Source organism: Paramormyrops kingsleyae, chromosome 6, assembly GCF_048594095.1.
Source record: "Paramormyrops kingsleyae isolate MSU_618 chromosome 6, PKINGS_0.4, whole genome shotgun sequence".
NCBI classification, from domain to species: domain Eukaryota; kingdom Metazoa; phylum Chordata; class Actinopteri; order Osteoglossiformes; family Mormyridae; genus Paramormyrops; species Paramormyrops kingsleyae.
Window position 1 is genome coordinate 34,178,865 of NC_132802.1, and position 26,391 is coordinate 34,205,255.

The 26,391-nt window shown below is 45.2% G+C and overlaps 1 protein-coding gene across 3 annotated transcripts in view; it reads right to left on the reverse strand.

Annotated features, from left to right (window-relative positions):
- Positions 1-26,391, reverse strand: part of cacna2d2a (calcium channel, voltage-dependent, alpha 2/delta subunit 2a) — a 261,328-nt gene that overhangs the window by 25,463 nt on the left and 209,474 nt on the right. For all 3 annotated transcript variants that reach the window (XM_023821052.2, XM_023821053.2, XM_023821051.2), the window contains 8 exons: positions 23,869-23,919; positions 23,060-23,159; positions 16,394-16,555; positions 13,534-13,644; positions 11,779-11,857; positions 7,420-7,469; positions 1,427-1,516; positions 683-748 (listed from right to left, as the gene is read on the reverse strand). In XM_023821052.2, coding sequence (XP_023676820.1) covers positions 683-748; positions 1,427-1,516; positions 7,420-7,469; positions 11,779-11,857; positions 13,534-13,644; positions 16,394-16,555; positions 23,060-23,159; positions 23,869-23,919 — 709 coding nt within the window. The remainder of the gene's footprint in view (positions 1-682; positions 749-1,426; positions 1,517-7,419; positions 7,470-11,778; positions 11,858-13,533; positions 13,645-16,393; positions 16,556-23,059; positions 23,160-23,868; positions 23,920-26,391) is intronic.

Here is a 26,391-nt window from a genome sequence, read left to right on the forward strand (position 1 = left end):
GTGAAACACCGGGAGCCTAAAGACAGAGCAGCCATGCAGCCCCATGGAAAGGCGACTGGCTGCTGCTGCCCAGCCGACACGGTGACATTTCCTGCGGCTGCACGCCGCAACCTTGGGCGTCACGCTTGCCTTGCGTTGTGTCGTGGAGCTGGGAGGCAGGCACTGGTGTGTGTGTGTGTGTGTATGCAGGGTATGGTGTCATTGCCACCCCAAGCACCAGTCCCACACAAATGTCACCCAATGTTTTACAATTATGAATTTGCTGGCATATATATGTGTATTTATATATATAACAGAAAGCACTGCATTTAAGGCTTTTTTGTAAATGCTATTTGTCAAATATTTCTTTTGCTTATGTTTTGTCTTTTTTCTCTTAGTAAAAAATGTAATTCTGACAATAAATTAACAATGCATAAGCCACAATTTACAAATATATAAGTATATTTATGTATACTATCTGCTAAAATCAGTCCCACAGAATGCTGGGAAAAGACAAAAAAAAATCCCAGCTCTTATTCTCATGGCATCACCTACCACTAGGGGGCAGGTTTGCCTCACAAGTGATGAACCCGAAATAAGCCGGCTTGTTTGGGTAGCTCTGTGTCGACAGCTTCGGGACTGAAAGGTGCCCCTGCAAATAAGGCCCAGTGTCTTTTTCAGTACTCATGATGCCTGGCTGTACCTGAGACGTTCCATCCGCCGTGAGGTTGAAGACGGGCATAGTACCGGTGATGACCAAGCCAAGGCCCTGCAAGGGTCACACAGATTCAGGTGTGAGGCATTACTGTTTCATATCAGATGCAAGTTTACCATGGTAGCTGGAGTCTGAAACTAAAAAGCAGTCTTAAAAGAAATATTCTCCGTATATGTAATCAAAAGAAAAGTCCTGATTATTTTTCAAATGGGGCGCGTAGCTCAGAGTAAGCGGGAAGGGACAGAATGTGATGCTCCTGTCTAAGAGGCCCCAGACTCCGCCCTCTAATCTAGCCTGGCATGAACTCCACGCTCCACCGTTCCGCTTTTCCGTGTGCCCTACCACAACGCGTAATCCTGTTTCCCCTCTCCCCCTAATCCTGTAATGCTGCGTGTCTCTTGAAGGGGAAGTGAGGGCCCCGTCTCACGCTAGCAGACAGCAGATCACGGGCCTTCACAATGAGGCTTTTATGCCTTGTTACAGGCCTTGTTAAATTGCTGCCGCTCTTGTCCCACCTGTGATTTACATTTCTCCCCTGTTCTCGGCACAGTGAGCCCTTTCCACACCTGCTAATGTGTACTGACTGTCTCATACCTCACTGGGGATTTTCACTGGGTACTGATATGAGTGCTGTCTTTTACTGTCCCTCCAGTATTAACGATCTAGGTCTATAGTCTCAGTGCTGGTTGTAGTTCTCAGTGAAAATAACAAGTGGATGATAATCTGTCTCACCAAGGCATCCTGGTAGACGTTGGTCCACTGCACCTGCTTGGCCCGGTTCCCTGCCAGCACCATTGGACGACCCAGAACATCAAGGTATTCCTGAGAAAAGACGGACACAGACACACACACACAGACCACACACATAGGTCTATATCAACTTAGGCAGCATTGTAGACAATTTCACAGGCCACCACATGAGTTTCAATCAATGACACTGCCCTATTATTCTCACAGTAATTAAATGACTCCTGTGAGTGTCTCCAGATTATTGCACATTACAGGCAGGCTGCCCTCTGAACAATGCCAACGCCCTGTAATTCAGACGGAGAAAGGGCATTCAGATTCTCGCTGCCCATCTTTCGGACTCAATCCAGCATTACAGACACACTCATGGCAGTATTCCCAATAGACAATATTTTTTTTCCCCCCCACAGCTGATATTTCCTCGACTTGATTTGATGTCAGCCTGGGATGGGAGAATGGGTCAGGGTGGGGGGAGGGGCAGCCGGAGTTAATGTACCGAGAACTGCGCCGACTATCATGGCCAAATATGAGACATATACCTGCTGTTTCATCAGGGACTGGGAGACTCCAGCAAGTGTGGCAGGGTGGTCACAGAATGCGGCTGTGTGATCTGGACATACCACGAGATGCGCATCACCGTTATCAATCATTATTTGGAGGTGGGGGGGGGGGGAGCATTAACAACAGCGCATTAAAAGCGTATGCTGAGATACAAGCGCGGAACACGCAGCGGCTACAGTGACATCCTGCGTGATCACATCTGCCCCCCACCCACTTGCAGCCACTCGCGACTTCCCTACACCCGCCCTTGACATGAAGCGTGTTGCGCTGGAGTCGCAGACTATTCACGTAACCGTGTCTCTCGGATGCCCGTATCTGACTTATAAGAACAGACAGATGTTTATCTGCTACTTCTTTATTTCTGACCTGATTTCTCTGTGGAGTGGTGAAAAAAACACACATATACCGCTAGCAAATTCAAAGTGACACCTATGCTTTTGAAAGCAGGGCCAAACGTTTCCAGCTCGTTTTAATGCTCTCCTGCCCTCTTTCTTGTGTCAATTCCACTTTTTCTTTCAGGCAAAAAAGATTATCATTCAACCAATTCTATGGGATTAGGGCTTTCCACCTAATACTGGTCTCCGGCATGCTCCCCTCCGTCAACCAATCCCAAGAAGGAAGCTGCATTTCGGGGCTTCTGTGTACCGTATCTGACATCACTCCTCCTGACATCACCTATTTTATTCATAGCTAGACAAGTGGCCAGCTTAAAAGTGTAACCCATTCTATGATTAGCTTGCTAAAGATTCTGTTGCATACTAGGGGAGATGCTTCTCTCAAATGACAAAAATTGCATGGGGGGTCCAGCCTCAGGAGCAAGAGCCAGTGCAAACATCCATTGTTTTTCAAGACTGGAGCAGCTTCTGTAGCTCAACAAGTACAGTGCACACTAACTGTATAAAAGTAGTGGATTCTAATCCCAGAAAAGCATATGTAGACTGTAACCCTTCCTAGTACCATAAGATGCTTTGGATAAATGCAGAGGTGGATAGCTCAGATCCACAAAGTACAAATCTGGACTACAATTTTGTTTCAACCAGCATTTTGAGTACAGTGTCACGGTCACAGAGTATTCAACTGGTATTAACAAGGAACACTAACATTGAATTGTCAGCATGTCTGACACATAGTTAAAATTATTATGTTAGTAGTGACAGCGCTAGCCGTCACAACAAGCACAAAGCTATCCATGACTATGCTCCTCCTGGCAGCAGATTAAGACTCAGTTGGATAAAGCTAGGTGCGGCTTGCGGGAGCATGTTTACGCCGCAGAGCGAACGGAGTCTCACAGACAGGTATAGAAATGCCAGGTAGACGGTCTCATAGCACAGGTACCTGGTTCCGACTACACCAGCGAGCGCTCCCGCTTGGTACAAGACACTTCCCGTTGGTACATACTGACTATATTCTCACAGTTCATACTTCACTTGGCTTATTATTTAATAAGCGGATGCAGAGTTCACGATATTCGAATCACTACACAACTGTAACGCGGCACGACGCAAAGTGATCGGGCTAATGACGGAAGGTCACGTGACGAGCCGAGGGATGACAAATGAGCTGGATGGCTGGGCTGCCTGCCGGCGCGCCTCACGTTTCAGCGCGCGTGCAAATCCCTCGCTGCAGCTGCACCTGCTGCAGGAAATCCATTAAAATAAGTGGCAGATATTAGAATATAATTACGCGGCAACTAACAGAACAGCTGAAAGTCTATTCGGGGGACTGAATGGTTTCATATTAGCCTGTCACTCTCCCTCCCTTCTCAAATTGCAGTTGGGGGGGGGGCTAAGGAGATGCAGAAAGGATGTACAGGACTTAGAACAGCCCTTCCTGCACATAACTCAATCAGTCTCTGAGGAATAAGCCTCCGTTATGGCAGCGACTCTCAGAGGGGAGTCCCTGCTCGGCCCCTCCTGGCTGCTTCCCACGCCCATTCGGCAGCTCCTGCTCTTCCGACCGCTGCTCCTTCTCCATTCCACGTAATCCCTACTTCTCAGGAGAGTCATCACAATAAAGCGGCGGTAACGTTTTATGTGTCTTTTTTTAACAACCTGTCATTTTGGTCGCCTCCCCCAAGATCCTCCTGTAATCATGTTGAACTCACCAGATTGAACCTGGTGCTTCTCCAGCTCCTTAAGCCCCCCCACCCTACTTCCCCCGCACTCTGAACATCACCACCGTGGCCCTCCTGTCTGCTGAAGGAGCCTCCTCTCCCACAGTTTCTCTTAAGCATTCCTATTCCCCGCCCGCGTGGCCCTAGAGCCCTGTTCTCCTGTCTTACCGAAATGAACACAGCCCAGGGGGCCCAACCTCTTTACTTAAAAAGCACTTGCAAACACCCAACACCCTCAACACAACAGAATAGTGGTGATCCAATTGTGGGCACACGTATGATTGGAAGGTTGCTGGTTCGAATCCCTGACCAGCAAGGCACCAGTGAGGTACGCTGAGCAAGGTACCACCCCCACACACTGCTCCCCGGGCGCTAAGTAGCAGCTGCCCATTGCTAGGTCACACAGCTTAAAAGCAGGGACACATTTCGTTGTGTATCGTGGTGTGTCAACTAGGGATGGCACGGTTCATGAAAAAAAACCGAACCGTTCGGTTCGCTTGTCTCGGTTCGGAGCATGCATGCGTCGCACGGTTCGACGGTTCAGTGTGTTTCCCTTTCGCGCGGAAAGAATAGGCTATATGCACAGAGCGGTGTGACGTAGTTCCGGTAAAAGTTCAGCCAGCTAAGTAATTTCCGGTAGCCTTTCGTTTGCTGCGTTTAGCTCGTGTTTTCGGCGTTACCACCCTGTCTCTGAAGAAAACGTTTAAATTTCAGCCAACCGATAGCACAACATCTGAACACTGTTGTGCGCCTTTGTTGTGTGACTTTATTTAATGTGCGGTTAGGCACTTTGTTAAAGAAAATTAAGTTATCTGTGACAAAGCACTCCAGTGAGTGTCATGCCTCGATCGTCCGCTCTTTCCGTGTGCCACGCCCCCTCGTTAACCCTGTGTGGATTCCCCGTGTTTACCAGCTGTTCATGATTGTTGTCAAATTTATCATTACTCCATTGTATTTAGTCCGCGTTTCCGTTTCTTTCTCCAGTCCGGTCATTATATTGTAATTCTGCTTTACCGCTCGTCTGTGTTCCTTTTGCTCATTAAACCCCGCATTCCCCCGATCCTAGGTCTCCTCGCCTCTGCTTCCCCGGTCAGCGTTGTAACAGTGAGCCTACTTCCATGCTGCAATGTGAACATTTGCCATGTTCCTAAAAATTCTGTTTATTGCACAGTGTCTGACCAGTTTGATAAATGCAAGATATTCTGTAATATTGCAATCTTTGTGTGCTAAAAAGGCACATACATTCATGTAGATGGCAATACACGTTCTCCTTTTTTTGCCAAATAAATGAAAAGCATGTTGAAATCATCAATGTCTTTCCTCTTGCTGTATCAAAATCTCACCTAGCTTTCCTCAGAGATGGTCCCAATAATGTGCTCTAAGTCAAGTCAAATTCAGTTTATGCATGATTACATGATATAACTTTTTTAATACTGTATCCTAAATTGTGGATAATTAAGCTATATATCATATGCTGAAGTACATTTCTGGAGTGTTAAAGATTAAAAGAAAAAATAACAAGAACCGTACAGAACCGAAAACCGTGACCCTAAAACCGTGATACAAACCGAACCGTGGGTTTTGTGAACCGTGCCACCCCTAGTGTCAACAAAGATGATTAATCACTTTCGCATTCAACAAGTGTGTCAGTGTTGTACCCATCTACCAGCTCACATCCATAACTCTCAAGGTGCATCCTAAGCTAGCAAAAACAACCTGAAGTGTTAACGAACATGGATGCAGTGCCCGCTGCTTGGAGCTGAGTAGTGCGACATGCATACCGAAATGGAGGAGATCGAGACATGGCCAGAGTAACGTACTTCGCAGCTTTAAGGGGACCCCAGGCTCTTACTAATGCAGCGACCTGCGGGGGACTAGAACTGAGATGGATAATGTGCCGGGTCACTTAACGCCTCTGCCCCCATCCCCCCCCTCCCCAGATCCCACAGGCACTGTGCCACCAAAGAGGATTAATCCCTACCAGCGAAATTAGCCAGGCGACAGCCGCCCGCACATAGTGGCATGTGGTATTAGGAGCTGAACACGTGCGTGAGTATTTCAGCAGGGCTCAAGAGCGGCTTGCTGGCACACGCTGGCAGAAAACGACCACGAGGCCCCCAGGGGCCACTCTATTTGATCAGGTCAGGTGTTGGGGACACTGTCCATAGCCCTCAGAGCAAAAAACACAGGCAAATTATGCCAGGCTGAGGGTAATGCCACTCACCAGCAGTGTCACAGAGTTTGTGAAACAGGCCTGGCTCTGCTCGTTACTCGGGGGGGGGAGACACTTTAGTGAAACACGGACCGGTAATGAAACATGCCTGTGCCCCCCAGCTCCATCAGTGCTATTCCCTGCCCCCAATTCTTACGTGTCATACCCACAAGTACACACACATAGAGCCAATGTGCCGGAGGGGCCCTTGGGCAGCAGCGTGGTAAAGCTAAGGAACAGGTGAGATTTATTAACCTCCGCTCTTGCCTGCTGCTTGCAGGGACACTGACATTTAATTGACTCCCCTGTCAGGAGGTACAGAACAGTCCTGGACCAGAGATGGGGGGTGCTCTCTTTGAGCCCCCGTGCCTGCTGGACGTTCCAGGGCGGGAGGCCTAGGTGAATGGTCCGTTTCCAGTGCGTGCTTTGGCAGAACTGGGCCGCTGATGGGAGAGAACGGGGGAGGCCGTTAAATCTGGCCAATGTCACCCTTGCTCCCCCCCCCCCCCCAGGTAACCTGTGTTCTAAGCTGCTCTTCAAAAGTCACTCTGCTGGGTAATTGCAGGGAGGCCTGTAGAGTACAGAGAGAGGCTCAAAAGTGATTAGAGAGCAGTGGAGAGAAAAGGGGAGAGCTGAATTAATTAGCTGCTTGTTCTGCCCGCTCCCTTCCGGTTCTCTTTTGCCTACTCTCCTCTCCTCTACCTATGTGGCTGCGGAGAAATCAGGACACACTCGATGTGGAGGACTGTGCTTTACCTCACAATGGCTAATTATGCAACCCCACAGTTAGCTCTGATTGTGTTTGGTACATGCCATACAACAAAACACCAAGAAAGAACACAGTGCTGGAAGATACCATAGCATATCACGGGGGTGTTTTAGACCGCACATGTAAGAGCACGTGTCAGAGGATACTGTCAAGAAAAAGCTATGTGTATTATAGGGAGAGGGAGAGTCATAGGGATGAATCCTTTAGCCCCTGTTGTCTCTGTGGATTGCGGAGAGCGTCTCACAGGGCAGGTGACTGACGGCTGCCCCCCCAAGATCAGTCTGAAAAGCAAAAAGCAGACCCCAGCCATAGATGACACTGACCTGTGTGTTAATCCTGATGGCACCGATGGATGGGATCTCAAAGTAGTAGCCTACAAAACAGAGGGCAGACGAATCAATATGACGGCAGTGAAGACACAGCATCGTAAGCCTCCTGTTCTGGAAGGTTCCAGGAGCGCGCTGCTGGAGAAGTTTTTAAAATAAGACTTTTACAGAGAAGAAACTTTAAAAATGATTCAAGAAACAGTTCACCTTTACGTAAGGTAGTAAGAGAACAAATAAAACTAATAACTGCTATAATAGTGATGGAGCCATACAAATAAAATTCACACAACCATTATAGTCATTATGCAAGGTCTTGTTTTGCAGCAAGAAGCATATGCACAATATTGCACAGACACAAGGAGAAGGAGACTGGTCTGCCTGCAGAAAGACATCCCCTTACTTAAGGAAAGAGTACCAACCTGCTTTCTGAATGGCCCTGCAGCCCACCCACACCATTGGGCCTGGGAGCTGGACAGGAAAGCTCTCAGCGGCTTTGTGCCCACAGAGGCCACCTGTCTCCACCCACCAGCAATCAGGTGTAGGAGGGCGTGGCCTCCTGATCTAGCAGAGGAGCCCAGTGACTTGTATTTGTGTTTGCCCCACCCCCCCAACATTCAGAAGGCGAAATGTCAACATGGCCAGACACCAGTCCATTGTTCAGTTGCTGTTTTGTTTGTTTCAGAAGGTCAGTGCTGTTTTAAGACATACAGAATGCTGATATGGAAGAAAAATACCTGGCAGAGGTAGATAAGCAAAGGGAACGGTGTTTAGATCGGGAGGTTAAGGGTAGTAAGGTAGCCATGACAGGCTTTAACACTCCCCGCTCCCCCCCCCCACCACCACCACCACACATACGCTTGCCAAGCGGTACCGCGTACATATAAATAAACAAAGGAGGGTGAGGGACATAGAGGTCGGGCATGAATCACGAGCCTCAAACGCTGCTGTCCTCACTGTGCTCTGTGCGTGTGTGTGTGTGTGTGCCATCTGCCAATTGGTCAGTTACTTAAAACAACTGGACTGGCTCTGTGAGAAGCAACTCACTGGGTCAACATCCACAGCTCCAGAGAGAGGGCTGTTTGCAGAGAGAGTGTCCACCTGCAGAAGCCATCCTGAGAATGTAAAGAGGCGGCAAGCTAGCATTCGAATGATCAAATGATGTTTTCACAGGGCTATACCGGCTACATTCTCACAGACAGACGCTCAAAACAAAACAAAATTGAGACGCCGGACCCAGCATCCGACTGGGCAAATAAATCAATCAGAAAACAATAATAATGCAACAATAAACTTTTTTTCTGTTGCCAATGCAAGGTTGCGGGAGGTATTTTTTGGTGCAATGGACCGAGAGTTTGAAAAAAGTAATGAATGGCTGTTCAGCTAAAAAGCTACCTTAAAAAAATAAAACCTCTTCTTAACCGTGACCTGACCTGCCAACACCCTGCATGGTGCCCAGTGAGCCCGGTTCACCTCTCTCTGATTGCTTTAACACGTCCATGAATGCCTACGGCCGGCAATGTCAAGCACTTTCTGAAGGAGCTCTCAGCTTCTTCCTTTCCTGCTTTCATGCTTTCACCTGAAACCGCAGGCAAAGCCTGAGTTCCAAAGCTGGGGCACGATGTCAAGGCGCTCCCTTCCATCACGGACGAAGGGAACCAAAGGGACAGATAAAAACAGGCCTGCAGCCGAATACACCCCAGACAAAGTCAGATTCGTCCAGATTGGTCTTGTCACCAAGCAACCAGTGATCATGACTGTATTTCTGCCCACAGTGTAGAAGTAATGAGATCTAGGGGAAGTCAAGTCCAGTCATGCTAATGCAGCAGTATCTGTCATTGAGGACACAACGATTTATGGGTTCATATCGACACACACCGAAGGAGCAGCTGTGTCTCACCACCGTCGTTTATGGCAGCTTATGACACAGACGGCCGCCCCGCAACGCCAATAATGTCTCTGAGCCCATTTTCATGCAATATTTGTAAAAGCAATTCAGTATTTTGCCCCATGACCTAGAAGCGATTTTCTCAGGCATATTTTGCGTGCTTTGGGAAATGATCACTCACTTGGTTAAACATGAATAATATACTTTGCTGCACATTCATTTCGGTATTTTTTTTTATGAAACCTATTTACCCTGAAAGTAAGATATGGTGTAACCAATTGCCTGGAGATTATAATAGTTTGTTTGGTTAAAAGAAATGCTCATACTTCATTTCATGATGTCATAAAGTATCTTTATGTTTTATTTTAGCTGGGCTTCATGCCGAAAGCAGAAGCCTCTCTTTGTGTCTTTGGAGCTGTATCTGAGTGTGGACCGGGGGTTAAGTGGGGGGGGGTGGGTGAGACTTGTTACTAAGACAGTCTTGGCCGAACTGGAGAGGATGTCCAGTGCTGAGCTCTCCATCATTCAGGCAGGGACCATAAATCTGACTTGCATGGCCGGCCTGCTTCTGAAGGCGAGACAGAGTTCTTTTCTGTCCTAGGGGTGCAGCAGGGCCCCTTCCCGGGACTCTGACAGGACAATTCATCGGGTAATCTTTCAGGTCTGGCTGGGCACGTCAGGCTGGAGCAGGAACTTAGGCAGTGGCTGGGACTAGGGTCACGGCTGGGGTGAGGGCGATGCAGTGTGAGATTCAGCCAGCAGGCAAGTGGCACCACCAGGAACCGAGCTGTGCCAGACCCGTACCGCAAACTGATGGTTTTCCATTGCAAAGCATGCGAGCTGTACCCCAGCCATGCCTGTGTTGATGTAGAAGGGCTGAAAGCGCGACCAAACCGAGCCGGTTGCAGCTAGGTTTGGGCTGTACTAAGGCTGTAGATGACTCAGGGCCAGAAGGTGGTTGTTAATGTTGGAGGGGAAAGTGAAAATGTGGATTTCTAATCGGATCTTTTTCGGTGACCTTATAACAGAGTTGGTCAAAAACAAATCCCCAGAGCACCAAAGTTTCCACTGTATTTCAGAGCAGTTGATTCATCTTCTGATTAGTAAGTCACTGAACTGGTTATTAAGCCACTTAATCTGGTGTTTTATCCACCAATCAGCTGCCAGTTAACATGCACCTAAGGCTATAAAGAGCCTGGAATACACAGCCGTTCACCCCCAGCTCTGAACAGTACTCACTCCACACACATACCAGACTGTAAGAGGCCAAACCCAAGTTATAACTACAAGAAGTAAAATAATAAAATAGCTGATATCAGAGAAGGGTGGAGGATGGTCCTTTATGTCCTTCTGCGTGTTACTGGCATGTGTTTAGAAAAGAAGAGCATGAAATTTTAAAGAAGCACAGCAGTAAATCCATTGAGGAAAAATGTTGAAATTATGTATGTTTTTTGTGGGCATGCAAATGCCTTTTAGTGCCATTGTAATTATCACAGCAGTAAACAGTGCAGAAATATAATCCAGGGTTGGGGCCAGCTTTGGTAAGTATGAAAGATGCCTCAGTTATCACAAGAAAAACACCGTTTGCTGCTGTAATTAATTACAACTTCTGTGGAAGCACTTGGCTTCATTTTCAATTAATTAATTAGTAGTTTTATAAGTGTTGCTGTTGTTTGGTAATGAAGAATTGTGCTTGGGAGAGATTCAGAAACAAAACAGTTACAAAAATATATATTTATAAAGAAAAAAAACAAAAACGAGCAGAAGGAAACTGCATTTGAGCCAGGGACAGTAACCCAACAATGAAGGGTGATGGGAGGGCAGGAGGAGCCCTTGGGTTTAACACTGAAGCAGCACCAGGTGGAAGCCATTCCTTGGCAGCACACTGGAGCAGAAGACAATAAACAGAGAGGCGGAGCTTTCAGAACAGTTAAGTCACGGCAAATGGAGAGTCAATATAGAATCTGTTACTATAGAAACATGTAGATTGCAAGGAATTTACGGTAAAGTTATAAAAGCTACGTGATGGAGGTAGAGAAATGGGACGTCTTGTAGATGGATGAAGTCGGGCAACAAGCCCGTCATTCACAGTTATTAAGGTAATAAGAAGACGTTCTCTTTCCTTTCCCTGTTCTGCCAGCTAGACGATGACACCCCTCCCTAGACATCCACCTACTATTCATGTTGCACTACCTTGATTACATCCCTCTTCCTTCCTGCGATCCCAGTCTCACCTGGATCTGTTCACCACCCTGAGGGCACCAAGTCTCACAAAAACAGCTAAGAATTCTCAGACTATGCCTGAGGTGTCTCTTGGATGGGGGGGGGGCAACAGTGGGCTGACACAGAGAACATGTTGCGTTCAAATTTTACGGAGTACATACTGAAGCCTACAGGAGATAATATTAGAGCTGAGGACGACACATCTGGCATAAAAGCACACAATTTAGGACACACCAACAGCCACCCACCTTTGTTGGCGCAAGCAATCCACTGCAGGGGGGTGACATCATAGTTATGCTGGCCCACGGAGAATGTAAACACCCGTACCTTGGGAAAGAAGGGGAGAGAGAGAGTGGGAAAGTCCTGTATTCATGGCTGCTGGACATCATCCTTCTGCCTCCACCTACAGGTGGCCATCAGACTCATGAAGGTCAAGCTGCGCCCTACAGAAACTGATTCACACACTTCATTCAGTAGCAGCACATTAAAATCCATATAAAAAAACTGTTTTATGGACAATGTCTGTGCATCTTTATAAGCCATACAGTGAAAAATAGAGGGAGCAGATGTTCTTGAGTCAAATTGTGACCTTGCATAAACACTGATGGGTTTCCAGACCTAAAAAGAGCTTTTTCCCTTCTGTGTACAAGACAAATTCTCAAAACAAAACAATAAAAAGTCTTTGGTGGTACTGACACATATGCAATGGAAACAGAAAGTAGTAGCCTTGAGTTTTACATTTGTGGAGCTGGATGTTAACGCTGGTTTCAAGTTAATGCTAAAAGGCAAAAAAGCAAAATGGCTTCAGTATATATTCAGAGGCAGACAAAATTTAAATCAAATGGAAAGTTCATCTGCTGATGTCACCAAGAGACATTTCTCTCTCTGTTTGCATTAGAAACTTATAGTTTAGAGGAAAATTTAAGCATTGATTGAAGTGTCACTCAAAACAGTTGGTACAGGCATTAGTGATTACTTTTGTAATGATATTACATATGAATATTTCGACAGAAAAGCAGGCAGTATTTATTTTAAAAAGATGGTTAGCAATGCTTTTTATATTGTTGAAAGTTTAAGCTCCTGGTATTTCTGAAAAATTACACCACGTGTGTCTATAAATTCCTGACATCACAAGTTGTGTGGCGTGATTACTAAATTACTGTTGTGACAAACACGAAAAAAATAATAATTTGACCAAAAATAGGCAAGGCCTTTGTAAGTTTAGGTAATTTCTGTTTTTCAGTATCAATATTTACATTTGTATGACATGAATTTTAAGACAAATACTGCTACATAATGCTCTATGCACTGAATAGTTGTCAATTGAATAATATTCCTCTTTGCAGAAAACAGTACAAGGGCCCCTTAATTGCTCCCACAGGAGCACATGTCCACTTATGACAGACTTCATGGGTGGTGACAATGCAGCACTGGTTAGGGCTCTGCCCTCTGCGGCACCCTATTCTTCTGCAAAACTGTTTTTTTCATCAGTCCAATTTCTGTTTCATTCATTAGCACTCCTTAGAGAAATGGGTCAAAACAACGCCGGAAAGAAAACAATGATTTTTTATAAACAACTGGGGGTGGGGGGGAAATCACAGCTGACAACACTGGACAATTGTGTGCAAGAGGATAAGTAGCAATGAGAACGGGAAGGTCAGGGACAGCAGTCAGTGAAGACGAAAGAGAAATCCAGCTCTGTGTTCATCTGGAGACTGGTGATTAGCAGGGACTTTGTCAGTAGAATAGAGCTGTTAAGCCAGACAACAGATATTTGGATTTCAAGATCAGGGGAAAACTAAGAAAGATGTATGAATCAAGAATGGGTTAGCAACAGGAAAACAGAAAAACACTCAAAAATACACATCAAAGGAAAGAAAGACACATATTGACTGGGGGAAACAATTAGGAAGAGAAGAAGCTCTGACCAGCAATTAATTGCTTTCACATTTTGGGAGAAAAAACAGTGACAAGTCGTCCACCGATGAGTAAAGCAAACCCACTGTCTTGTTTGGCCAGTTGTACTTCTCGAAGATGTCCTGTGCTCTGTCCTCTCCACCATCCGTGAACATCATGATCATCTTGTTGCAGTTGGCTCGAGGGAGGTTGCTGTCCTGTGTCAAGGACAAAGCAAGACAATGAAATGGAAGAGAAAGAAAATCCAACGGTAGCAGATCGGGTGAAGGAGGAAGTAGACTGTAGATACTGTTTTCAGTTACTATGTCAGGCCCAAGAGATAAATTTGCTTAATTATATTATATTACTAGGGCCCCATTTCCATAAAAATAGATAATTTAATCGAAACTTCACAGGCCAAATGTAATTAAAACTACATGATGACATCAGTCCACCAATCACAATAGATGTAGACATGTAGCCCAATTAACTGAGCCGAATAGCATAGTCTCTGTTTATGGCTCAAAAGGCATGTCGCATGGTTTATTTACTATACCCTAATTACAGGGTCTCGGGCCTGATTGATTGAAGGGAGTGAACAGGAAGAGTATGGCCAAAAGGAAAGTTTTTCCAGCTGGAATGCAATAAAAAATCACCTGACCATGACTCTCATACAAATACATTATCAAAGTCCCTGATGAACAAAGATTACCCTACAGTACCGAAGTGTGTGCAGCAGCACAAGGCACCAAATGTAACCTGTGTAAAAAGCAGAGGTATTCATTAAAAGTGATTTAACTTTCCCTGCCCCATTTCACAGTGACAAGATTTAATGTTGAAATTAGCAGTCATGATTAATGCATTTGTGCTAGTCTACAGGTTAGAAATGTGGGTATGCAGTTATACAGTGTGTGTGAAAATTCCAGATCACCAAATGATGGGGACTGACCGTTACAGACCGCTGACTATGTTCCATGGATCGCTCCCTTAATTATTGCTTTCTGGTCTCCTGCAGTCACTTCACTTTCATTTGGACTGAGTTAGTTTGACAAGAGCATTGATATGCAGGCTTGTGTCGTGTCACCCTGACATGATTCTAACAAAGATAAATAATATCATTACAGAAACAGATTTTTTATTATGGTTCTGCCACCAATTATGTAATCCAACTGCTCTGGATACAGATTAAAATGCCTTTTTTCCTCCGGCAGCTTTACGCTGTTTGCCAGATTGATAGGTTACCCGCTGGCTTATATTACCCTAGGGAGACATCACTGCTTTTCAGTAGCTATCTAACCCAGTACAACTGTTACTCATATGAGTAACAGAAGAGAAAAACAAGATACGTTTACTGCTACATGACACAGACTAATAAAGTTACATAAAACCTGACTAAAAAAAATCTTTAAGAGAAATGCATTTTTAAAGCTAAGCAGTTCCAATTAAATTAGCTTCACTTCTATCTAATTTATAGTATCACTTGGTAAACTGTGTAGGATGCATTTGTTTTTAGCTGTAAATGTAATAGGTGTCTGTCATTCTGTGGAGGTCAGATACATTTTCATCTCAACACACTTCTCCTTAACACTTGGAGAAAAAAGTGTGTCAGTTAAATTTGCGTTAAGTATACCTCTACCCTGTTTCATTCCAACAAGCCTTAATACTAAAAATGACCAGACACTAGAAAACTGTAGGGGCAGAATTGATAAGATAAACCCTTGTTTGGTATCATGAGCATGACCTCCAAGCAGAAACCTCCAGAAGCAAACAATGTATTTGTTTATGAAGTCGACCACTGCCTGGCCCATGCAGGTACTGAAGAAGATTGTGGTTTCTCTCCACTCTGCTCAAGCACGGGCCATTTTCTGTTTTTAGACATCAAAGTGATTGAAACACCTCGTAAAGGTTGCGAGATAAGTTAATAGCGGCTTTGTGAAGACCTCCAGAGGCAACAGTGAAAATAGACTGTTTACGGCTTTTTTTAACACAAGATCCTCTGCGGGGAAAAGGGCCAAAGTCGCCACCTTCAAAGGACCCTCTTAGCCATAACAAAATATAGCCATAACAAAGCCTAACCACAAATCACACTTTATTTTAATTTAAACTAAAAATATTATGACTGCGATGAAACAGATTCACACTTGGGAGTTGCGAGGAGTTACAGGTGTTTCATGGGGAACTTAAATAACAATCCTTTACAAAGGAAGACTAAAAAGAGCAAAACAAAACGACAGCTGGAGTGCATTTTGTAAGGCATGGCGGGGGGTTAAAAGTGGGCCAGCCGGGTCTTTTGTGCGGAGGCAGTGCACATTCAGCCCAGCCGCAATTAACTCCTTTCAATATAAATGGAAATAGAAAATCCCAAGAGGAGAAAATAAAAAATCACAGGATAGCAGAGGCTTGTGGGTGTTCCAATTCAAACATTAATCGCTTTCTCAGAAAGTGTGTGCGTGTGTTTTTTTAAAGCAGCGATATTGTCTCGGGATAATTTGCGCACGTGACTGAACTGAGACACGCTAGGGGTGTTGAAAGGAGGTTGCTGTGCTGACTTCCACATGTGGAGTATGTGCTGTTGCAGGATGCTCTCCTTAAACTGCTGTACTCTGAGTAATATGCAGTCACATCATACCTGTTAATTGAATGTTTGACCATGCGATCAAATACATGTCCATCTATGGTTACGTTCCATTAACGCAAACGAAAACACGAAAAAATTATGGAGATTGCACCACGTAATTCCAAAGCATTAATTCAATAAGCCTATCGTGGTGCATGATATTTTTCATTAAAGAAAAAAAAAAGATTGAGACGACCCATGGTTCTTGGAGAAGAGGCCCAAACCAAGAACTGTTCTGAGCAGCCAGACTAATTTATATACCCAACAACAACCTCTTCATACAAGTAATGAGCTGAAAATAATATGCAATTTATACAACAATTACACCAAAATAAGTCAAGGTGACTTACATTGAGCAGCTGCTGGAAGGCGAAGTGGAAGCCAGATTTGTAGTCGGTGGTGCCTTTGGCTGACATGTGCTGAACGGCCTCCTTGAAGATCTTTTTGTTGCGAATGTTGGCCTGGACCAAGTTCCTGAAGCAGGGCACCACCGCCTCAGCTTTCTCATTGAACTGAGACACCCGGTCGGGGGGAAAGAAAAGACAAGAGTCACAAAACCATAACCTCTAATGTATGTTACAAAGAGCCAGTTTTATCTGCTTTAAAATAGATTGCACCTTTACTCCATTAACCCAAATTAGATGTCACACTTGACCAAATTCTGAACACTGGTGCCACTTAACGACACATTATACTTATATTTTTACCTTAATTATACTCTACTGTTGATTTTTCATTGATTGTCGTTGCACTAATTGGTTTAAACTTGTGTTTTATTGCCCATGTATGTCCCTCTACATAAAAGCATCCGCTAACAGATTACAATAAAAATGTAAAAGCTTTGTGGTTATGCTATGTCACGTCAACTCTTTTATTGATATCATAGCTGGTACTTTTATTAAGCTTGTAAATAAAATGCTAATTTAAACAAGCATTAAATATTTAGGTATGCCATGACATAAAGACCTTCCATTTACTGTAACTGAATCTAGGACACAATTGACCTCAGCGTGTCACTCGCCACTCAATGGTAAACCCTCCACAGAGGTCAAATGAGTTGTTTTGAGCGATCGGTTAAAGGTATAGAAGTGTGTGGCTTCTGCGCTCCTCATTAACCAATGGGCTGAGAGGACCACATGGACACATCTGTCTCTCTGAAGGAAGGTGCGACTGTGATGGAGCACCACAGACAGCAGGGCCTCGAGCCTTGACCCTTCCAAATGTAGGAGACGCGGGTGGATGGGGAGAGTTCAACCAGGGGGACAATTCCTCTGTCACCCCCGAGTATCATGGAGGCAGCTGTCCGTACCTCATTGGCATGCCGGTAGGATCCTTGGTAATTACAGGCTCCATGCAAAAGACAGGTGCCTTGGAATTGCTTCAAGATACATGTGAATAGATTTAAACACGAGCGTACCGCGAACAGGGTCACAAGTTTTTGCTGCTTTTGAATTCCAAGCGGTATTTTTGGTAGTGTTAGCTTTTTGAATGTTTCTCTTGCTTGAAGGTCACTTACTATTATTTGACATTTCGTAGACAGAATAATAGACTAATCATTTAGAAATTTACCATGTGAAAAGTTGACATTTGTCCATAACACAAAATTCTTTATCACATTTCTTTGGTCTTTTTGCATCTGCAGAGACGATGGTTTGCCACCTCTGTAAAATTTGTATTATGAAGTTCGACTCTAACCTGAAACCCATTGCAACATTTCCTGCACCCCCAGATGTAGAGAGATTGAACCTGAGGAAAAGGCACCCAAAGTCAGTTTGCTGTCAGATTAAGATGTAGTGTTTAGGTGGATACAGTAGAGAGGTGTGTGTGGTTTCTGGTCCAGGTGTGCCATCGTCTCTGAGGGGTAAGGGCTCATAGACTGGGTGATGTGCAAGCAGCTGGCCCCCATCACCTGCACAGCAATCCCACTGGGTGGCCAGCTAAATGGCCCTGCCTTCATGCAATGGATGGGAAATTAATCCTCTGCCTCAGTTTATGGATGTTGACAGCAGTTATTACAGCATCAGCTGAGAGAGGAGTTTTGGGTGTAGGTAATGGGGGCTTCCTCAAGAAAAAAAAGCAAACTCCATATGCTTAGAAAATTTTGTAGTGGGCATCAGGCAGATAGCCTTTCCTTATTCTTCGAAATGCCCAGGTGAGCAATGCCCTGCAACTGGAAAGGGCGAGCGAGAATGGCAGGGGCAGAGCCCTGTAGTACGAACCCAGAACCTCCACATCGGCAAATGTCCGGCCAGCCATTACAATTTATTCTTTCTCCCCCGCCCAGTGGGCAGTGGGTGCCAGCAGCTCAGCCAGCCAAACGAAGCCAGTAAATATGACTTAGGCACAGCGCCGCCTGCCTAATCCCAGCCATCCAATCCACTTTCCCCAACTGTCACGGTCCGTGCCTCTCCTGTCGGCCCCCCTGAGCACCTCCCGGGCCTCTCACCTCGCCATTCTCCCATCTGAGGCCTGGACTGTGCCCAGGGAAAGGCCGTCCGATACATTCCTGTCTTGTCCAAGTCACACTCAGGTTTGCAAGGCTGCGCTTTGCTGCTTCTGTTCCTCCTTCCCCTTGACTTTTCTTCGCACTCCCCCGATCCCTCAGTACTGAGGCTTTGTACGCAGCTCAGGTCACACCCCTCTCTTTCATGAGCACCAAGAATGCACTCTTGTCGTGCACTCCGCTGGTTTTAATGTGGCCTAATCGCACATCTTGACAAAAGTTGTGGATTCAATCCCCGGCTAATTCACACCAAGGACTCCCAAATGACACCCATTACCTCTTAGGCTATCAATCAGCGCAGACAAAACCGACACTATCAGTGGACGTCACAGCTGTTCGGTAGTCTGTTTACTACTGACATGTAACACACAGCCTTGGTAGAGTATTTCTACAGTGTGTACTGTCCACTCCTATATAGGCAAATGTCTGTCGTCTTTTAGCAGGCTGCTTCTCCTCCGAGGGGCTGTGGGGGTCAAAACGCTCAAATGCAAAGCAGGCTGAATGGATTAACAGGGAGAGATAGAGGACGGCACCATCTTGCTGACCACTGACCTTGGACGTTGGCTGTCTCAATGGGGTCATTCTGAATGTGGTATGAATCCATACAGGACCTCACTGAGAGCCCCAGGGGAAGCTGTCAGATACCCAACCTGATAAGCTCCCCCCCTCCCCAACTGACTTTCTAAGGACAACGTTCATAACTTGTCTTATCTAATGCACTCAGCTTCGCCGGTGAACGAGGCTGCAACCCCAGCCTCCCCTGTGTGTGCCGGGGCAATCTTGATCAGTAGGGTCTGTGGAATGCATATGCAGAGAAATATAATTTTTCTGAAACAATAAAAGGCCTAATGAAGGTTTTTCTTCCGAGACTAAATTAGAAAATAATATACGGTTTTCATCAGTTACAATAATGCTAATGAAAACAGCAAGGCCATGAACATAATTGTTTATTCTTTTTTAGACTACAAAGACGAGAGGAAAGAAGAGCACGTTCCTTAAAACATTCTGTCTTCCAATAAGGGTAATAGCACTCTGAAATTCAGCCCTCCAGAGCTGTTGAAATGAACACAAGGGGCGTTGGTATGCATAGCCTACGTAGCTCTTTCTGTTATCATCAATGTCCCTGGAGAATAAGATATAGGTCAATAAGTCATGTGGTTGGGCCACAATGAAGCCCAACTGACACGCCACTCCAACTCACGGGTTTGTTTTAGCTCAAGCAGGCTTGCAAAGAAAGCATTTCCCACTGGATAATTGACTGTGTCTGTAACTAAGCATCCACAAGACAGAGGAACACAGCTGTCATGCTATGAAACTCAAGGTCAGGCATGTCTAAGCAGTGGATTAACCCACATCTCCTGTGTGTTTTTATTCCTGCATATCCAGTGCATTACTGTGACTATGACCATTAGGAGTATGAGTACGTGTCTGTATTCCTCTACATCCAGAATATTTGAGTGACTGTGGCTATTTGGAGTGCGGCCGTGTGTCTGTATTCCTGTATATCCAGTGCATTTGTGTGATTGTGGCCATTTGGAATGTAGACATGTGTCTTTATTCCTGTATATCCAGTGCATTTGTGTGACTGCGGCCATTTGGAATGTAGGCATGTGTCTTTATTCCTGTATATCCAGTGCATTTGTGTGACTGTGGCCATTTGGAATGTGGGCGTGTGTCTTTATTCCTGTATATCCAGTGCATTTGTGTGACTGTGGCCATTTGGAATGTGGGCGTGTGTCTTTATTCCTGTATATCCAGTGCATTTGTGTGACTGTGGCTATTTGGAGTGCGGCCGTGTGTCTGTATTGCTGTTTATCCAGTGCATTTGTGTGACTGTGGCCATTTGGAGTCCCAATGTGTGTGTGTATTCCCGTATATCCAGTGCATTTGTGTGACTGTGGCCATTTGGAGTGCCAGTGTGTGTGTGTGTGTGTCTGTGTGTATTCCTGTATATCCAGTGCATTTGTGTGACTGTGGCCATTAGGAGTGCCAGTGTGTGTGTGTGTGTGTATTCCTGTACAGTATATCCAGTGCATTTCTGTGACTGTGGCCATTAGGAGTGCCAGTGTGTGTGTGTGTGTATTCCTGTATATCCAGTGCATTTGTGTGACTGTGGCCATTAGGAGTGCCAGTGTGTGTGTGTGTGTGTATTCCTGTATATCCAGTGCATTTGTGTGACTGTGGTCATTAGGAGTGCCAGTGTGTGTGTGTGTGTGTATTCCTGTATATCCAGTGCATTTGTGTGACTGTGGCCATTAGGAGTGCCAGTGTGTGTGTGTGTGTGTATTCCTGTATATCCAGTGCATTTGTGTGACTGTGGTCATTAGGAGTGCCAGTGTGTGTGTGTGTGTGTATTCCTGTATATCCAGTGCATTTGTGTGACTGTGGCCATTAGGAGTGCCAGTGTGTGTGTGTGTATTCCAGTATATATATATATGACTGGCGGCCATGTGGAGTGTGTGATTGCGTGTGTCCTTTATTATTTTGAATGTCTGACCTTATACCCGCCCATCTCGATACACTTCATTTCTGCCAAACAGCCCATTCCAAAAATTTCCCCAGGATCTCAATATATTTATGTTTCCATTTTCAGCATGTCTGCTTCAAACATGTGATTCTGTCATTTATTTTACAGTCTAGTATGCCACAGGTCTTTGTTCTTACATCCTGACTGCTGTACTCTATTCCCCCCACGTACACAGGTATGTGGTAACCAGTACTACACACCAGTATCATATCTCATTTTCTTGCTGTGACCCTCTCTTTTGGCAATCCAAGCTCACAGCTAAGAACCACTCCATACAACAAGTGTATAAAGTATTTAAAAAGCAGCTGGGGTAAGAACGTGAGATGTCCCCAAGGACCCGGCTGTCATGTGTGCTTAATGTCCTCACCGGGCTCCGGTGGGGGGTGGGGGGCACAGAGAGCGGGGCTCTGGTGGCGCCACAAAACACGCACAGAAACACACTGGCATCAACGGAACTCCACCTGTCCTTGTCCATACATTTAATGTTTTTTTCCCCCTGGACATAGGTCTCGGTATTCCCAAGATTACTGTATTTGTCCTCTTCATTTATAGCCAAGATTTAGGGGAATACACTGGCTAAATGGGAGGGATTAGAGCAGATTACCAGCATACAGTTGGGTCTCTTCTGCCAGCAGTTGTCCCACCCCCTCCGCACTCACAACGTGCATGTGCATTTACCCCATGCACCCGCTCCCCCCCACGCACCAATGCCTTAACGTCAAACATGAGGTTCAGTGAGAGGTGAGCAACGGGAGATGGCAGCTGAACGGGGCGGGGGCGAGGAGAGGGGAGTGATGAGACAGCAGACGGAGGGAAGGCGCGGGGGGGGGGGGGGGGTGTCTGTGATCAAACATGACTGCAGCTTCTCGCGATCCACTCCCTTCAAAACGAGCATTCCTCAGCCTTGGCAGCCTAACAAGATTGCTCGCATCCTTCGGGAATTACAGCAAAACACAGTTGTGGAAATCAGAATATGTCTGTGACAGCCACTTATACCAGGCAGTCTAAGATATACTGATGTCTGTCCAGGGAGCCCAGAGCTGTCGCTGCAAACAGGGTTTGCCCTTTATCCTCTCAACTCACCAGGTGGGCGATGAGGTGAGGACATACACAGATGGGGGGGGCATCTATGTGCGCCTCCCCCAAATAGAGAAATTGGTCTGATAGTGATCTGTGCTCCAGGCACATATTTAATGACAGGCAAAGGGAACAGGAACAGGAATGCTGACAGACAGGCAGAACAGGAACAGGAATACTGACAGACAGGCAGAATAGGAACAGGAATGCTGACAGACAGCCAGAAAGTGACAGTAAACTTGTCCTTATGTTGAATATAAAATGACAAATCTATCTTATGGCTACTAAACCAAATATATTTTAAAAATAATCATACTGCAAAATATATACTACTGAAAATGTACTTACATTATTCCCACTACCCCCACCCCCCCACCCCCCGTAACTGCCTCCAGCCTTTTTTGAAACTGAAACTGATTTGAGTATTGGGATGACAGACGACACAAAGAAAAGGGAATGAAAGGATAATGGAGGGAAAAAGAAAAAATGGGAGAAAATGAGAGGGACACAAATCGATTTTGCCTTAGTAGCAGCAGCTCATCTTCCATTAGTGTGGAATAAAATTAAAAAGGACAGACTATTCCCAATTGTTTTGTTTAAAGTGCCATTATTACCCCTTAAAGTGGGACCAGGAATGCCTCGGCCAATGAGAAAGTGACGCTGAGTCCCCGTCCAATGTGCTAATGGCAGGGCAGAATCAGCGCGCCTGTAATTTGCCTGCTGTTATCGGGCCTCTACGCCACACTCCTATATCTATCCAGTATCACTACTGTTTCACTTGCTCCCGCCTGCATGGTGCCATACGGATCAAGCAGACACACAGATATGCTCCCAAAGAGCTGGACCATACCAGCCCCACCGCAGTAACGACCATCCACCGGTGGACTGTGATGCCACCTGGCCACTCACCCTGGCCACGTTCACGTAGTCATCGTCCGATAAAGTGTCCAGCATCTCCATCACTGACGTCTTCATCAGTTTGAGAGTAAGTCCGCTGACGCTGCCACTCCTGTAGATATGAAGAGCATTCCATGGCTGACATCTTCTGTTTCAAACATTGTGACACCTGCAGATGGGGCCATGCCACTTCCTATCTCTTGGTAAAGTGCTACAGACCCACAGCTCAGTGGATGTCAATCATGCCCCAACTAAAGCTTTTGTCTCTTATAAGTCATTGTTGAAATATTAATTAATCACAACTTCAATGAAGAAGCATGTGCATTCCCAAAATGACCCCAAAAACAGGGCTAAATTATTTAAAACTTTAATAAATGTCAAAAAGCTTTGATATGTCTAATTCAAATTTTACCAAAAGGTGTCACTAAAACAGTGGGAAGATGATTGACCTTGTCCAATAGCATGGAAAGTTGAGAAAAAGATTTATTTTCATTAACCCATAACAATGACAGCAGTTTTTGCACATGTGTTGTATATGTGTGTGTCCCCACAATGTGATAAAAACCTATTTTGACGTTTTGGGGACCATTTTTTTCACTCCCCACAAGAGGTGCCTCATTTCTAAAAACCTGTGATTGCAATCAAAAACCTAAAAATGTCAAAAGTCTTATATTTTGTTTGGTTACTTTAGTTTAGTTTATGGCTGGTTAAGTGTTAATATTGTCGTGTGTGTGTGTGTATACAAGTGTGTGTGTGCAGTGGAATGCCTAGTGGAAACATATTTGGCAGCTCCTATACCTAGAAACTGTCGGGACACTTACACGTCGACGATGATGACCATGTCTTTAGGCGATGATGCGCCTTGGATGTACCTGGAAGATAGGCGAGACAGTCAGGTCACACACACGCACAGGCGCCCTCATCATGCTCTACAGACAAGAGCAGTTTGGATGGTGCGATGCTGGACTGACGATGTGATTCATCAGTCAAGAGTTAAACAGATTAATTATGCTGTCAGTCCTTTTGTCAGGCAGAGACGCTGGCTGTTTTATGCAATCATGTTATGGTTACAAATCTTTTCCCAAAATAGCATCAGACTGGAAATCTAGAAGCAAAGCTCTCTAATGCATTACAAGGGAGCTGGGCGGGAAAGCAGGCTGCCAGTACTGCAACATCTCCAGGGAAGAACCAGCATCCGCTTCCGCCTCGATTCACGCAGAGCAAAGCCAGCCTACCTGTCCATCTTCCAAATCACAATAACAATGACTGGAATCCTTGAATGCAGATGCATCTCTTATTATATGTCTGACTCCCCTAAAAAAAAGCTGGGGGCAATAATGTCGATTTGGCATTCTGGGTAATGAACAGCAGAAGGCAAAACATATCCAGATGGGCACTAGGTCATGTAAAGGGCTACAAATGGATATGGGGTCAGTCATCAGGGTCTGTGCTCAAGAAAACAGATTGGGGGGGCAGTGTGTGGCTCAGTGGGCTAAGCTGCAGTGCCTGCGATCAGAAGGTCAGCAAGTCAAGATCAGCCTCAGCATATGTGCAGGTCGTTGAGCAAGGTCCTTAACCCCCAGCACCCTGAGTGCTGTTGTGGGTGCTGCCTTTTGCCAGCTTACTCCAACCTACAGAGAGCAAGTTGGGGGGGAGGCATAAAAAGAACTTCCCCATGGGGATCAATAAAGAATCAATTATTATCTTTACTGATATGTAGTAAGACACAGGCGATGACAACTAATGCATTGGTGACCCCTCCTCGAACATCAACCACCCACTGCCTTTTTCATAAAGGTTTTTTTTTTGCAGCTTGAATTTTTCCAAATACCTTTGGGACAGTGCTTTACCTGCCATGTCGACTGGCCTGCCTTTTGATTTAGGACCGGATTTTAAACTTGAATGAACTACGGAAGACTGAAGGCTGTTCTCCCACCCTGACTCCTGACAGGAACTGCAACCTCAGCTATGAACTCTGACCCCTTCCACGTGAGCACTGTGCAACTCAATCCATATTTAGAAATGTACCATGTGATCCCATAAGAAACATGGAACTGCCAGCCACTGCCTTAATTCAGAGACCTGAAGCCCTGGAAGTGTGGTAGCCTGGAGAGGAGGATTAACTGAGCCTGTCCAGGGTAAAAGAAAGAGTGGGGGAAAAAAATCCAATTATTTTTAATAATAGACAGCGCTACATCAAAGGTAGAATTTCCTCTGCTCTCCGTGCCTGTGTGGCATTTGGAATCAGGTCTGGAACCATGAAGCGTGTTAGCATGACTTTTATCAATTTAATTACGAAAATCTTAATTTAAAAAGAGAGACACCGAAAAAGAAAATGAGAGATTGAGAGAAAATGGGGCGGGGGGGAAATGCAGAGAGGCCAGGGACCATAAAGGTTAGCAGCAAACCAATAAGAGGAAGTGTTACAAGTAGGCCCCACCCATGAGCTGGACCACATAAAAGACATACAGCCCCGCCCACAGGACCATTTGATGATATAAATCACAGGACTAACTTTGCATGTCAAAACAGACAGGTTTTTTGAAAAGTTTAAGATCTACCCGCTGGTGCATTGGTTCACATTTTTGCTGGGTTACTGGGAGAATTGCCATGTCACACCGTTTGCAGGCCCAGAGAGAGGAGATCATGCACAGAAACTCGAATGATCAAGCCAGAATAAAACCAGACATCCCTAGCAACCATAAACACTGGCCCATAAACACTGAGCATCAGAGTTTCTATCCTAAAGAAATCATTACAGTACAACAAATGTCTTCATATTGTTTTCCCTGTTGTATACATAGAGCTTAGCTCTTGGGAGAACAGAAAACAATACCCTGTTCAACCTCAGAGCCTTTACTGTTACCCCTCTAGCTCACTGTCTAGTTAGAGCCAAATTTCTATCCCTCAATAAACTAGTATTTGTTGCAATTTCTGTGCTTTGAAAAATATGGTTATTAATACTGAAATGAATACCAGCATCCTTTAAAGAAGTAAGCAGTGCAGACACATTTCAATTTATCACTTTATTCATAGCAAAAAAAAAAAAAAAGGCTTCGTTAATAATATGACGACTGGTGGTGGGTCAGAGGCAACTTCATGGGGTAGGGCAAAGCCACCAAAGACAATGGCGTTCAAAAATAATTGAACCGTTTATTGCTGGGATTTCAAAGCTCAAGAGCACATTGGCCTCTGGGTATGCTGATTTATGTTCCAGTCAGGTTGGTAATTAATAAACCTTTTTGCTCTGATTGAGCAGTTGATTGAATAAAGTGCACAATGCAAATTACATTTAATCAAACGTGTTAGTTCAGGACTTGCTTTAATTTTTCTATCATGTTAAA